This window comes from Eptesicus fuscus, chromosome 2 (genome assembly GCF_027574615.1).
Source record: "Eptesicus fuscus isolate TK198812 chromosome 2, DD_ASM_mEF_20220401, whole genome shotgun sequence".
In the NCBI taxonomy this organism is placed as follows: domain Eukaryota; kingdom Metazoa; phylum Chordata; class Mammalia; order Chiroptera; family Vespertilionidae; genus Eptesicus; species Eptesicus fuscus.
In genome coordinates this window covers 67,498,555-67,514,691 of record NC_072474.1, presented here as the reverse complement: position 1 = coordinate 67,514,691, position 16,137 = coordinate 67,498,555, and the positions used below count along the sequence as shown (strand labels likewise).

The following is a 16,137-nucleotide window of genomic DNA, read 5'->3' as shown; positions in this document are numbered from 1 at the left end:
GAATGTTGAACAGTGCCTGGCACAGAGTAAACGCTAGGTCAGCGTTAGAGGCCGCTATTCCCGTTAGCTGTCCGCCCTCTGTACCAGGCCCTGGGGAGTGAGGACTATCCCGTTTCTGCACGCGCAGTGCCTGGAACAAAATCAGCGCTGCAACCAATCCGAACCAGAACTCAATGCAAGTGAAGAGGTGAAACCCGAGGAAATGGGTTTCCGTGTGAGGATGGTGGGAGACGGGGAGGGAAAGTTGAGCGACCCCGAGGCGAGGCCGGAGGGCGGAGAGTTGCGGGCGTGAGAACCGAACCGGAGCTCAGCGGCGAGGGGCGCGGCTTCCCGTCCCGCAGGTGGAGTCCGGCCGGAGGAGGGGCGGGAGGAAGGGGTGTGGTCGCCATAGCCGTCGCCTTCGCTTGCCCGCGGGGAACCAGCTTCGGAGCAGCAGCGCGGGACGCACACCTGGCTCGCCGCTCTCCCGCGCCCGGGCCGCTTCACGGTGAGTCCAGCCTCCCCGCGCTCAGCCGCGCGCCGCCCCCAACTCCCCGCGAGCGCCGCGCGGTCCCGGGCGGAGCTAACTTGGCGCCTTCGCTGCAAACCAACCGGGCAGCGCAGGTGCAGGAGCCGAGGGGCCTCAGCGCGCACAGAGTCTAGATCCCACATTTCAGAATCGAGGAAACTAGCCCAGGGGAGCCAAAGTGCTGCGCTCTGGGAGGGCCACCCAGCTAGGGTCACCCCGGGTGCAAGCTGACACCCCGCAGTCCCAGGCCCTGCACCCTTCCCTTTTCATCACAGCTAACAGAGTAGGGAGCCAGTTGATCATGTCAACCTTCCCAGTCCTAAAGGTATTGGGGACAGAAGGGCGAGGCGTCGGAAGGGTCCTCTGGGTCCAGATGCCTGGGGAAGGGAGACGCTGGCTCCAAGCTCTGTACCGATTACTCGGAACCCCACCCATCCTTGTGAGCATGCTGTGCACTTCACATGCGCAATTTATTTTGTTTTACTTTTATTTTTTTTTTTTAGGAGGTAGAAAAGTGTGTTTAGATATTGGGCGTTGGGAGTCCGAGAAGTTTGCTTTTTCTTAAACAGGCTCATCGTTTCCTTTTATTGGAACAGAATTCCATTCCCTCGATGTGAATCATTCTCCTGGCATTTGGCATCGGAGTCGGCAGGGGCGGGGGGGCGGAATATGGGCACCTGAATGCAAATGACCACACCTGTGTAGAAAATTGTGGCTGGGAGATTCTGGGTGGCTGGAGGCCCCTCTGGCTGCTGATAAGAAGTTGCACCACCAAAGCGAAATTCTTTCCAAGGATTTCTGATCACAGACAGCAAGACTTTGCCCTCATGTACAACTTTTAAAAATCAAAATCATAAAAAAATGTAACGTACTAAAACGTTCTTTTCTAGAGATTTCACCACCAGCTTTCATGAAGGCAGAAAACTTCAAACGGACAAGAAAGGGAACTTAAAGATGTAAAGGAAACTAGAATCTTGTTCCCAGAGCCACGAGGCTGTGTAGGGAAATCTGTTTAGAAACAGACATGCAGGCCCTAACCAGTTTGGCTCAGTGGATAGAGCTCAGCCTGGGAATTCAAGGGTCCCAGGTTCGATTCCAGTCAAGGGCATGTACCTTGGTTGCGGGCATATACCCAGTAGGGAGTGTGCAGGAGGCAGCTGATCGATGTTTCTAACTCTATCCCTCTCCCTTCCTCTCTGTAAAAAATCAATAAAATGTATTTTAAAAAAAAAGAAAGAAACAGGGATGCAGGAGAAAGTAAAAGGAAATGATGTCACTGCTCTAACCCTTTCAGAAGAGGCTGTTTAAAGTTCTATTGTTAGGCCGTTTGGCCTCCACTGTGGAGTAATTCTTTCTTAAAACGTAAATCAGTAATAATTATTAATACGTTAGAAATGATACTGGATCAGCATATATTGAGTATCAGCGTTGACCATGTCTGGAACAGCCACTTGGGTAAGGCAGAAGCATGTGGTTAAGGTCATGTCTTTGGAGGATGGCTGCCTGAATTCAGTCCCTATGTGACTGGACAACCAAGCGGTCTGGGCTGCCTGTCACTACTTGAGCCACTTAAGTGGAGACAGGGTTGAATCATATATGAGCGTCTATTGCAATACTGCCGGCAGTATGGGAGAGCAGCAGGTCACCCACAAAAATCTGCTCTGCAGCTCCCCATAAGCCAGCTGCTTATGTTGGGTAGAAGGACAAAGATTACATGAGAAAGTAAGAATTACAGACATGGAAAGTAGGCATGGTATAATCATTACAGGTTATAAGTCATGCGGGCTTGGCGGGTCGCAGAGGGTGGGTGCCTCCGGATGCCCTGGGAGCAGATTACAGACAATAAGGGCTTGGGGTCGCAAAGGGCGGGTGCCTCTGGGACTAGATTGTTTCAGCCAGGAAGTTGTTAAGTCTTTCCATTATGATAGGCAGTTCTCGGGAAAGAAGGATGGACTGCATGTCGATGTTAGCTCCCATGTCCCAGGGCGTACAACTCTCAGCCAGGTTAGAATGTACTTTCTCTAATCAGAACAGAACCATCTCAGTTAACAGAGCATGGTTAATATTTCTTGTACTTGTGGCTAGTCCCCAATATTCTATTTCTGCCCCTAATACCTACTTATTAGCTGTATGGCTGGACTGTTATTTTACTTCTCTGTGCCCCACCTTCTTCATATGCATAGTGGAGATGATATTAATGATATTTAGTGCCCTAGATTATTGTGAGGCTTATATTAAATCATTCATTCATCCAATGAGTATTTTTTCTATTGCCTTGTATGCCCCAGTGAGCAAACATGAAAAAATGTCTAGCTTTACAAAATCAACCTTTTAGTGCTTTTCATATTATCTGGAACATAGTAAGGACTCAAAAAGCTAGCTGATATGATGATACATGTTATTTTATTCAATACCAGCTACAGCCCTCCTCTCCCCTTTTTATAGATAAGGAAACTGAAGGTCAAATAAATTGTGTCTAGCTTTAAGAGGTAAAACCAAAACTAGCGATACCTTGTATCCACTATATTGATAGAGGAATTTATATATATATAAATATGTATATATATATACTAGTGGCCTGATGCACTAAATTTGTGCAAGAGTAGGCCTTCCTTCCACCTGCTGCCGGCACTGGCTTCCCTCTGGCACCGAGGACCCGGGCTTCCCTTGCAGCCCGGCTTTGTCCAGAAGGTCATCTGGAAGGACGTCTGGTCTAATTAGCATATTATGCTTTTATTATTATAGATGGTGTTAGACCCTGTAACTAGAGAGCCAACCTCCCTCTGCTATGTAGAGAGAGCCTGAAAAAATCAGGGCTAAATATTTGCAGGGACTAATGGAGTAATTTCCTGTCGAACTTTGTTTTGAGGCTATCATGGTATTTTTAGAATGTTTTGTTCCAAGGATGGGTGGGAGCAACTTGCATTTCTAAATCAACCCTTGGAGATAGGCCAGCATGTTTGAATAATGTTGACGTATGCGTTCCCAACTGAGGCTCCACGAAAGAGCTGCCCTTTTCACCCCTGCATCCGCCCAAGGACTGGACTGCCTCCCAATGAGCAGGCAGGTCTGTTTATAACTGTAGGCTTGGAGCCTTGTAAAGTGTAAATGCACATTTCACAATGTATCACAATTCCTCAAACACAAGGAATCAAATGGAAGCCAAATAAAATTCATGTTGATGGGGGACAATTTCCTGTGTTTTTGTTGTTCCCTAGATGGTAGTCTGTCTTGATTAAAAGAAGTCAGCAATCAAAGTAGTTCTACTGGATTTTAAATGAGTCAAAAATTGGCTTTCTAGGAAACATATGTGTAAACCCCTTAAGTCTGAGATTTTTTTTTTTTCCTCTTTTTGAGCCCTTCACTGGTCTAGCTCCACTTCTTGCAGAAAGTAGGCACTGAGTAAACGTTGGTTTAGCAAATGGGCTACTTGATGGTAAAGACACATCCTCTTCTCGAGGGGGTTTCTCTTTGAACATGGGTTCTGCTTTCTGTATTAAAGACTGAGAGTTGGTGAATTTACTGTGTTTGGAATCCTAGGCTTATTCCATTTAGTAATTTTTTTTTCTTTTAATAGGTTAGTGTGATCTTAACTCAAGGCAAAGGTGGGATAGCATGGCATCTCTCTGGGTAAGTAAAAATCAAGTCTTCCTAACACAATAACTTACCTGAGTCCAATCAAAATACAAAGAAAAATATTTTGAAAGTTGATAAAAAGTTCATCTGAAAAAAATTAACATGCCAAAAAAGCTCGTGGATGTCCAAAAATAATACTGTATTTTACAGGTATGTAGTTAAAATAATTTATGGTGATACCAAAGCAGAGAGGTCAATAGCAGAGAATTTGTTTAGTATATGATTTGGGAACTTATTATATGATAAAGATGATATTTCATAGCAGAGAGGAAAAGATGGCTTATTCAATAAATTATGCTAGGAAAACTTCTAGCCATTTAGGAAAAAAGTAAATCTGTATTCTGTCTCCCTTCTTACATTGAAATAAAAATTCTGAAATGAAAGAGATGGGATATAAATAAAATTTAAAAATAATCGTGGAGTGGTGAAGGCACTTACAACCATGGCATAAATCAAAAGCCTGAAAGAAAAATATTGTTCTACTTAATATATATAAATTTATAATTTTTGACAGCAAACAATACTGTTAATAGTCAGAAGACAACCCACAGCGGGAAAACATTTGCAGCACATCGGACAAAAGACTTATTTCCTTAACATACAAATAACTCCAATAAATTGATTAAAAAAAGAACTCCATGGAAAAATTTGCAAGGACATGAAAAGAAATTATAAACATGATACACCTTACTGAAAATTAAAGAAAGATAAACAACACAATAATAAATCATTTTCTACGTAAAAAATTGGTAAAGGTGAAGAAAATGTAGTAAGAACAATGCTGCAGAGGATTTGGACAGGACAGGTCCTCTCATCCTCTGCTCCTGGGAGAAGGAACTTGGCACACTTTGGGGTGTTATTTCGGCAATATCTATCAATGTTTCAATGCACACACCATTTAACCCTGTAATTTCACTTCTGGGTATTTATCATGTAGATATACTGATATAAGGATATTCATTTGTATTAAAGAAAATATACAGACAGCATAAATGGCCACCTATGGGGTATGAAATTAGTAAATTACTCATTTGTAATTTAGAGCCATTTTTATGTGATCATTAAAATGAATAGGGGGGAAAATGGGTCAGTTTTATATATACTGACATAAAAAATGTCAAAAGCTAAACTAATTAATGAATACAATCAAGTTACAGAATAACAAGTACAGAGTGATTATATATATAATATATATACTATAGCACATGAAAACTTTGTGAAAAGGTGGAACTTTGAGCAAGGGTACTTTTTTAATGCATCACCTCATCACATTCTATACTTTGATTGTTTTTCAACAATGAATATACAATATATTTTATAAGTAAGGGGCAGAGGAGGCTTAAAGAATAGCTTGTAGGGAGAGGTGACCAGCCCTTATATGAGCAGTGTCAGGGGAAGGGATGCTGTTATGAGGACCCCAATATTACTTTCGTATCACTGGCCAAGAGGCTGACCTCCCCTCTCTCCAGGTCTGAAATCCCTGCTACTATTATGGATATCTGGTAGAATCAGATGAAAAATAAAACCATTTCTCCAAAAGGCTGGTATTTAAAATAAAATAAAAAATTTCCCTCTAGCCCTTGTCCATTAGTAAACAGATGTGGAGTTAGTTGGTCAGACTGTCCGGCTGACACTGTCAAAGTCTTGGCACATTTCTGAACAGCTGGGAGAGACCCAGGAGAGTGTGAGAGAGGGTACATTAATCTCCTGTTGCAACACCCATTCATTTCATCACAGTTCTACATGATAGAAGCCCAAAATGGGTCTCCTGGCACTAAAATGAAAGCAGTTGGCGGGGCTGTGTTTCTTTCTGAAGACTTTGGGAAGAATCCACCTCTGAACTCATTTAGGTTGTTGGCCAAATTTAGTTCCTTGCAGTTGAGGTCCCTGGTTTTCTTGCTGGCTGTCACCAGGGGCTGACCTATCCCCCATAGGCTTCTGCCAGGCCTTGTGTGTGGCCGCTGCACCTCAGAACAGCAACTGTGCATCAGTCCTCCTGCATGCAATCTGTTGGTCTTCCCTCTGGGGCATCTCTCTTCTACCTTCCCTTTCTCCCTCCAGCTCGAGGCAGTTCTCTGCTTTTAAAGCTTGGGTGACTAATTGGGCCCACCCAGATAATCCAGGATAATTTCCTGATGTTGAGGTCTGGAACCTTCATCACATTGGCAAAGTTCCGTTTGTCATGCAACATAACACATTCACAGGGCCTAAGGATTATGGGGTGGACATTTTAGAAGGGAGCTATTATTCTGCCTACCTTAAAGGGCTAGGAGTATGGTGGCCTCAGGGAGTGATCACATTCCTCTTTGGGCAACAGGAAGGAAAGGGCAGAGCAGACCACAAAGGGAAGCTCTGGGTGAGGGGAGAGGAGCCCCTTCAGTGCAGAAGGAGGCCCTGGCTCCTGCTGCTCCTTCTTTTCTCTCCTGTCTTGCTCTTTTCAAATTAGAGAACTCACATCTATGAGTGAGATCTCTGAGAACTAATATTAAAAACAACTCAGAACTACTGTGGAAACAGTATGGCTGTTCCTCAAAAAAATTAAGACTAGAACTACCATATGATCCAGAAGTTCCATTTCTGGATAAATAGCCAAAGAACTGAAATCAGGGTCTCAGAGAGATATCTGCACTCCCATGTTCACAGCAGCTTTATTCACAAGAGCCAAAGGAGGAAACAACCCAAATGTCCGTGGAGAGACAAATGGATAAACAAAATTTGGTCTATATATACAATGGAATATTATTCCATTTCAAAAAGGAAGGAAATGCTGACATATGGTACAACACAGATGAACCTTGAGGACATTATCATAAGTGAAATAAGCCAGTAATAAAAAGACAATATAAGACTAGAGGCCCATTGCACAAAGATTCGTGCAATAGGCCTTCCTTCCCCTGGCTGCCGGCACTGGTTTTCCTCCGGCACCTGGGACCCAGGCCTTCGCTCCGGCCGCAGCAGAGAAGCCAAGCCTTGAGGCTAGAGAAGACTGAAGACTGAAGAGGCGGAGCAAAGAAGCCTAGCCTCAAGGCTTGGCTTCTCCGCTGTGACCGAGCAGAGAAGCCAAGCCTCTTCAGTCTTCAGTCTTCAGTTGTCTTCAGTCTTCTCTCGGGCCAGAGCCTTCAGTCTTCACTCCGTGCCTGCATATGCAAATTAACCCACCATATTTGTTGGGTTAATTTGCATACCCACTCCTGATTGGTTGGTGGGCATTGTGGAGGTATGGTCAATTTGCATATTTCTCTTTTATTAGTGTAGATATCCAAAGTAGTCAAATTTGTGGAGACAGGATAGAATTGTGGTTGCTCGGGGTTGGGAGGGGGAAAAGGGCAGTCATTGTCTTATGGGTACAGTTTCTGGTTCCACACACTGAACAGTTTCACCTCTACCAAACTCTGCACTTCAAAAGGGTCAATTTTATGTTGTTGTTTTTATCACAATAAAAAACACAACCTTCTGATTTGTGTACATACTCTTACCACTAAGTTACATCTGTTCTCTTGTTCCCTCTTATACACAAAAGCACATAAACACACAAACACAAATGAGCAATCCAGTCAGTGTGTTTCTACAAACTGTAGAAGGGTTTGGGTTACCAGTGTATGGTGAGTTCACTGGCATAATCTGGTCAAGAGAGAAGACTTCAGTTGTAATTTCAGTCTTTACGGTTGGTTTGCTAGGCCTGGATAGTCTCTCTAGGGGTGTTGCAACCTCCCATTGTTTCAGATGAGTAAACAGTCTATGCTGCAGTCCAGTTTCCTGTTTGGAAACGGTCACTCACTCTGTTCAGGCTTGTGTTCTACTACTTAACTCTGATGAAAGGACTTGATGGCGAAGTACTTTATACTCTTTGATTCCTTGTCCTTTGGTCCCTTGTCATATATTGCCTTTAAGTCCATAGCAAGCACTCAGGCAACCCACAATTAAAATGTCTTGGAACATGACTTTTTTATTAAGATACGTGGTGGTATTTTTTTTTTTTACATGCACCTTCTACAATGCCGGCTTTCTCATTCAAATCTTCTGAGCTCTTTCCTCCTAGGTCAATTCCTAACTTACTTTTGCAGAGTAATGAGTGTAATTACTCTTTGTTTGAACCCTCACATTAGTATTTTTATTATGGAACTAAAATACTTCTAAATTAACTCATAATCATTGTAATTATCATGAACCTTTATAACATCCTATCTTGTGATAGCTTCTTCCTTCCCCATTTCAGACTCTAATTTGCAGAATGAGGACAGGGAACACAGAGACTCTAGACCCAGTTTCCCACAAAAATAACTTCCCACAAATATGATGCTACTAACTTTGTTTTGAAAGAGTAGTTAAACAATTAAAGCAGCAAGTACCTGGTGTAATGAGCTCTGAGAGCAGGATGAAGACAGTAAAGCCACGGTCCCAGTTCTCCTTTTCATAACTGTCTAATTGGTTAAAAGGCAGACTCTTGAACATAACGTGGAGCAAAATACCTAGTCTCACACTGTCAGTCTCCTCATCTGTAAATGAGTGTACTAAGAGTACCTACATTATCTGGTGTTTGTAAGCATTAAATCAGTTATGGAAAATGTATTAACAGTGCCTGGCATGTAGTGAGCACTCAGTAAATATTATAATCATTATCATTTCAATATATTAATTTTTTTCTAAAAACGTAATTCTTGCTAATTAATATCCTTGCAACTGTATTAGGAAAGGAGAGTCTGCCTGTTTCCTGGGCCTGAATTTTTTCCAAATCAACAGTATTCCTCCCTCCCCATTGGAATGATTTCTCTGAGCTACCTGCAACAGATGGATTTTCCCCAGGAGAATCTTAGAACCTTTTTGACCACTCCTATTTTCAATATTTTCTATTATATATATAAAATACATTACCCTGGATCAGCTTTTCCTTCTGCTTTAGATATACCTTCAATATATATATGACTTCTTTTTTTAGAGCAATTTTAGGTTCGCAACAAAATTGAGAGGAAGGTACAGAGATTTCCCATATACTCCCAGCCCCACACATGCACAGCCTCCCCCAATATCAATATTGCCCACCAGAGTGGTACATTTCTTGTAATTTATGAATCTACCTTGACACGTCATTATCACTCACAGTCCATAGTTCAGTTCACTGCTGGTGTTGTATAGCTAAGACATATAATGCCCCATTCCCACTCCAAGTGGGTGTGCTGCAGCACAATTCTCCCATTTCCAGGATCACTGTCAGCCTCCGCAAGTTTAACGGCTCAGCCCTCACTTCAGACATCAGCTACAAGTCTTAGAGCCACCTCCATTTCTGACTGATTAGCTATAGATCTGGGGATTTCCAAGACCCCCTCAGGTGGAGTAATTCTCTAGAACAATTTACAGAGCTCACTGAAAGTGCCATCCGCACAGTTACACGTTTATTACAAAGGCTACACACAGGGTGAGGTCTGGAAGGGCCCCGGATGCAAGCTCTGTGCACCCTCCCTGTGGAGACACGGTGTAAACCCTCCTGCACATCCGTGTGCTCACAGCTAGGAAGCTCCTGCAGGCCTCAGTGCCCATGGTTTTCACCGGGGTTTCACAAGTGTGATTGAACTCAATCTCCAAGTGCCAGCACTCTAAGCCTTGACTGGTCTTTTCAGTGGCCGGCCTGGATGCTGGGGCCCACAATGAGTCACCTCATTAGCATAACAATGACACTTTTATCACTCAGGAATCTCCAGGGTTTTTGAACCTCTGTACTTGGAACCCAGGACAAAGACCAGATGTGTTCTTCATTATACCTCATGTATACAACTCACATCAGGTCTACAGTTTCCAAAACATCATTATTTCTTTATGCTTTTTACTAAAAGTATATCAACATGGGCACTGGTTATCTTATGCTGATCAGAAGCTCTGACTGGAAGTTATATCTTTCATAGTAAGTAACAGGAAAATGAGTTAATGTTTTGTAATAAATGCAGACAGAGCAGCAGGCAGAATCATTCAAAGCATGGGGTCCATGGAGAAGAAATAACAAAAGGGATTCCTGATGGTGGAAAAGTTGAGGAAGGTGTATCTAAAGCAGAAGGAAAAGCTGATCCAGGGTAATGTATTCATGGTGAGCATTAGAGAGCACAGCTTCCCTCCCCCACCCACCCCTTTCTTTCCGCTGTGTAACCCAGAGGGATGACACCATATGAGAGGGGATTGTGGGAAGGTAATGCCTTTCAAACTTTGTCACATGGATGACACCAGCCCTGGGCATTTGGCTGCTGTTGGTCCTGGGTACAAGGAGCCTGTGAGAGCCTTGTCCAGTTTTATATTTCTTGCTTTGGTGGGGACATCCCATTAGACCTTAATTTCCTGGTGTATTTGCTCTTCCTGACCATTAGATTTAATACGTGTGGAGAGAACACCTGTGGATGCACTGAATTTCTCCTCTGGCCTCCTTCCTGTCTCCACATCTCAGGGCTGGAAGATCTGACTTTCTGTTTTCATTGAAATAGACTTTTTGAATCTCAAGCAGAGCAGTGTGCACCAGTGATTTTCTGGTGTGCAGCAAGAATTTTCAAAACATACAGTACCTGACCATGTAGTCTGGGGCACTGGCCTCTTTCCACAAAAAAATTGTCACATAAAACAATGACAACAGCCAACACAACCGTAGCCATCTGGTGTGAATGAAACAAATGTATACCTATTTTTTGTCAGATTATATTATATTTTTTGGTATGCTGCAGAATTTTAGTAATTAGTTTTATGTGTGACATGAAATAAAAAAGGTTGAAAATCGCTGGTTTATACTCATGAAGTATTCTTCAACAAAATTGCGACTTCCTGTCTGGTGTGTTTTAAGCCGTGTTCCCTGAAGCTTCTTTAGATAAATATTGGCACTCAGACAGTTACACAAATGGCTCTCTGCAGGAAGTTAATGAAAAACAGGGTAGACCTGGATTTCAAATCAAAACATGAGAGCTTTGTTTCAGGACAAAGCCTGGAGAGAATCCTATGTAAGCTCAGTGAGAGGAGAGAGGCTTCCTGGAAATGAATGGAATTAACATTAAAGAACTGTTCTTTGCCACTCTCTGAACCAAGCTCAGCCACCAAGGAGGGAGGGTCTGTCTTTCATATCTTACCTTATAATAGAGAAACATGCAAATTGACCGCACCTCCGCTATGCCCATGATTGGGCCTGCCAGAGGCTGGGGGCGGGACTCCAGGTGGCCCATCCGGCCGTTGGGAAGACCAAGATGGCTGCGGGCAATCCAGTAAGTTCCGGGGGTCTGAATGGCGATTGCCACCAGCGGGGGCGTGTCCCGGCCGAGCCCAGCGCTCCCTGGGGTGTCAGCATGGCGATGGCCACCCGGGGGGCGTGTCTGGGCCGAGCCCGGCGCTCCCCGGGGTGTCAGCATGGCGATGGCCACCCGGGGGGCGTGTCCGGGCCGAGCCCGGCGCTCCCCGGGGTGTCAGCATGGCGATCGCCACCCGGGGGGGCGGGTCCGCTCCGAGCCCGGCGCTCCCCGGGGTGTCAGCATGGCGATCGCCACCCGGGGGGGCGGGTCCCGGCCGAGCCCGGCGCTCCCCGGGGTGTCAGCATGGCGATCGCCACCCGGGGGGGCGGGTCCCGGCCGAGTGGCGATCGCCACCCTGGAGGGCGGGTCCGGGCCGAGCCCGGCGCTCCCCGGGGTGTCAGCATGGCGAGCGCCACCGGGGGGGGGGGGCGGGTCCGGGCCGAGCCCGGCGCTCCCCGGGGTGTCAGCATGGCGATCGCCACCCGGGGGGTCGGGTCCGGGCCGAGCCCGGCGCTCCCCGGGGTGTCAGCATGGCGATCGCCACCCGGGGGGGCGGGTCCGGGCCGAGCCCGGCGCTCCCCGGGGTGTCAGCATGGCGATCGCCACCCGGGGGGGCGGGTCCGGGCCGAGCCCGGCGCTCCCCGGGGTGTCAGCATGGCGATCGCCACCGGGGGGGGCGGGTCCGGGCCGAGCCCGGCGCTCCCCGGGGTGTCAGCATGGCGATCGCCACCCGGGGGGGCGGGTCCAGGCCGAGCCCGGCGCTCCCCGGGGTGTCAGCATGGCGATCGCCACCCGGGGGGGCGGGTCCGGGCCGAGCCCGGCGCTCCCCGGGGTGTCAGCATGGCGATCGCCACCCGGGGGGGCGGGTCCGGGCCGAGCCAGGCGCTCCCCGGGGTGTCAGCATGGCGATCGCCACCCGGGGGGGCGGGTCCGCTCCGAGCCCGGCGCTCCCCGCTCCCCGGGGTGTCAGCATGGCGATCGCGACCTGGGGGGGCGTGTCCGGGCCGAGCCCGGCGCTCCCCGCTCCCCGGGGTGTCAGCATGGCGATCACCACCCAGGGGGGCGGGTCCGGGCCGAGCCCGGCGCTCCCCGGGGTGTCAGCATGGCGATTGCCACCCGGGGGGGGCGGGTTCGCTCCGAGCCCGGCGCTCCCCGGGGTGTCAGCATGGCGATAGCCACCCGGGGGGGCGGGTCGCGGCCGAGCCCGGCGCTCCCCGGGGTGTCAGCATGGCGATCGCCACCCGGGGGGGGCGGGTCCGTGCAGAGCCTGGCGCTCCCCTGGGTGTCCGCATGGTTATCGCCACCGGGGGCGGTGTGTCCGGTCCGAGCCCGGCGCTCCCCGGGGTGTCAGCAGGGCGATCGCCACCCGGGGGGCGTGTCCAGGCGGAGCCGGGGGCTCCCTGGGTGTCTGCATCCATGGCCACCCGGGGGGGCGTGTCCTGTCCGAGCCAGGCGCTGCCGGGTGTCCCGGGTGGCCATCGCCACCCTGGGGGGGCGATTCGGGCGGAGCCATGCGTTCAGGGGGCATCCGGGGGCCATTGCCACCCTAGGTTGGGCGTGGCAGGACTCGCCCAGCCCCTCCCAGCGTCCCTGGGAACATTGCAGGCATGTGGTTGCTGAGACCCAGACCAGGCCTCTGGCCACAGATTCATAGCTTTGTGGAGACCTAGGGCAGGGATCTGCTTCATCTGCAGAGAGACGGAGGTTCTATAGTGCCCCCAAGATGTGGGTGGGCCCAGCCACGGGTCAAGGGGCATGGAAGGACTCCTGGCAGAGGGGCAAGGACCCTCACTCCTGAGGCGGGGGTTGAGGGGTGGTGCCACCTCAGTGGAGGGGTGCTGCACTGCAGGATACTGGACTGACTGAGGTGATTCAGAGAAGCTCCCAGTGCTAATGGGCCTCGCTCAGGCGGCCTTCACACTTCAGAGGCAGTGACTACTGCTCCTGCCTTCACCCAAAAGCAAGCTCGCTACACCCTGCCCCATAGCAGAGCATGCCTAGGCAGTGAGTGGGAAGCCTTCCACCTGCTTTGGAGAAGGCGGGGCAGTAAAGAATGGGGGGAGAGGAAAGAATGTGGAGCATCTGCAATGAAGAGGTGCTTGAGAAAGAGGCTGGGAAGCCTGACTGGAAGGTTTGTTCTGTTTGCTGGGCCGCTGCCCCTTAGGAAGAGCAAAAAGCATGGCTCTGAGGGCTTCCTGTGTGCTCTGAGGGCTTCCTGAGTCAAGTTCCACAGCCAACTGGAATTGGCCTCAGTTTCCTGGTCTGTAAAATGGATGAAGCCTGTCCCAGTGCCTTCACTGAGCTTTGATGGCCAATTGAGATATTATATAAAGAAAATGAGGGAAGAAGTGAGAAAGAAAAGGACGGACAAAAAAACACAAAAGAAAGACTGAAAGGAACCTGTAAACCCATTGTCACTTAAATAGGGAATATAGTCAATAGTGTTGTAATGATGGTATGATGCCAGGTGGGTACTAGAAATATCGGGGAACACTTTGTAAAGTATATGATTGTCTAACCACTATTCTGTAACTAATATAAAACCTGAAACCAATACAAAATAATGTTGAATGTAAAGAAATGAAAATTGGAGTGAAATTTTTATAAATTTCAAAGTTTAAATAAAAGCTGTAAAGGAAGGAAGGGGAGAATAAAAAGTGTTTTTCATTTTGCCACTTCATTAAAAAGACAGTTGTCTTTATGTGATGCTTTTATACTTTTCTAAGTCATTATCTCATTTTAATTTCCGGGCAACTTAAAGACAAGGTAAGTATTCCCTCCACTATTCAAAGAAAGGAAATCTTGGTGTCTGGTCCTAATGATTCAATCGTCAAGCCCTTATTGTAAAGCAGGGTTAGTAAAATTTTCTGTGCAGGGTCATATCTATACTAATAAAAGCCTTGGGGGTGATCAGGCCAGCAGGGGAGGGTATTTGGGGGCAATCAGGCCCTCAGAGGAGCAGTTAGGGGTCAATCAGGCAGGTAGGTGAGCGGTTAGGAGCCAGCAGTCCCGGATTGTGAGAAGAATGTCCAACTGCAGGATTAGGCCCGATTCCTGTGTGGAATCGGGCCTAATCCTGCAGTTGGACATCCCCCGAGGGGTCCCATATTAGAGAGGGTGCAAGCTGGGCTGAGGGACACCCTCCCCAGTGCACGAATTTCGTGCACCGGGCCCCTAGTCTATATATATAAAAAGCCAGTGACCGGAATGCTGGAACGATGGGAACGACCAGTTGCTATGACGCCCACTGCAGCCAGCCAACCAGCCCCATCAGGGGCGGGGCCAGCTGGCCAACCTCCCGTGGCCCCTCCCCCTGGCTTGCCCCGCCCCCAATCGGTCCCCCACATCCCGATTGGCCCGTGTCCCCTCTCCTTGGCTGGCCCCCATGATGGCCCCCCACCCTGATCAAGGGCAGGTGGGCCGACCAACCTCCCATGGCCCCTCCCCTCAGCTGGCCCCGCCCTCAATCAGCCCCTTCCCCCACCGGCCAGGTCCCAATCGGCCCCCATTGGGGTGGGCCAGCCAGACCCCACCCATGCACGAATTCATGCACCAGGCTTCTAGTTTAATCATAATAAGAAGTATAATTTGCCAATCTAATGAGTATCCTTTGAAGAAGCCTGGTAAATCAGGGGCAAAGAAGAAAAGAAAAGGTTTTACAATGAGGGCAAAGAATATGAAGGGGAAAAGTACCAGCGTGATTTGATTCTCTTGAAAGTCTGATTTATTGGTAGATGCAAAGGAGTTAGAAAGACATTTTAGAGTCCTGAACAATAGAGTAGTACAGAAGTCTCATATGAATTAAAAGAATAAGTTAAAATGTTACCATCATAACTAGCTAGTTAATATTAATAATAGGAAAGGAGCAGAAGGGAGGCCAGACAAAAGCATGATCATCAGGGTAGCTTCACCAGGAAGCTGCATCTTCACGCTCCCCAGAAAACCACCAGTCCATTCCCTGCAAATCACTGGGGAAAGGGGTCCAAAAAGGGGAGAAATGGGTGCATGTGCAGTGACGTCAGGGTGACGTAGGGAAGGTGCTTGCTTGTCGGTCTAACCTGGCAACAAAGATCCTTGGCTAGGAGGTGGACCCCAGTGCAAGTCCATGAAAATTTGGGAATACATAATCCCCAGGCAAAGAAATTCTCTCGCTCTTGTCCCTCTGGTTTTGCTCCTGCTTCCCTGTACTCACCCATGCTCCTGCCATAGCCATGTGGCCCATGGCCATGCGGACCCCGCACACCATGGACTGCACCTGGGAACACCAGCTAAGCTAGCCAGATGCTGGACTGGACTGTGCAAATGTGGAGCGGAGGCTCTGGGCAGTGGCTTTGATCCTAGCTCGGCTGAAGACAAAATGAGACTTTTTCCATGGCGGGACAGAGGGAGATGGGACCTTGAAATCTCAGGGGTTTAATTCCACATAAGTAAATACCTCATCCCCTCTTGGGGTCTTCAGGAAATTCTTTCCCCTGTGGCACCCCAAGAAGCCCACTTCCACCAGCAACAGGTGTGGACACAAAGAGCACCCGACAACAAAAAGAACAAAAATTCTTCAAGTCTGCCCCTTCCTCTCTTATCATATCTTTGCTCCTTTCATTTTCAACTCTCCGTATCTAATGAAATACCTCCCCTAGGTTCTGGGGGCATGTTTACCTGGGAGGGGTGACAGGACTGAGAAAAGGCAGAGAATGCATTTGTTCGATGTTTGACATGCAATGTGCAGCTTTGAAAAGTCTGTAT

General features: G+C 48.0%; 1 protein-coding gene across 3 annotated transcripts in view; it reads left to right on the top strand.

The window, feature by feature from the left end:
* Positions 1–371: 371 nt before the first annotated feature.
* The window catches only part of ANXA3 (annexin A3), a 50,320-nt gene continuing 34,554 nt past the window's right edge, over positions 372–16,137 (top strand). For 2 of the 3 annotated variants that reach the window (XM_054728027.1, XM_054728030.1), the window contains exons 1-2: positions 372–487; positions 4,086–4,138. In XM_054728027.1, the coding sequence (XP_054584002.1) occupies positions 4,124–4,138 (15 nt within the window). In that variant the 5' untranslated portion in view covers positions 372–487; positions 4,086–4,123. The remainder of the gene's footprint in view (positions 488–4,085; positions 4,139–16,137) is intronic. The other variant, XM_008143648.3, reaches the window with a different exon arrangement.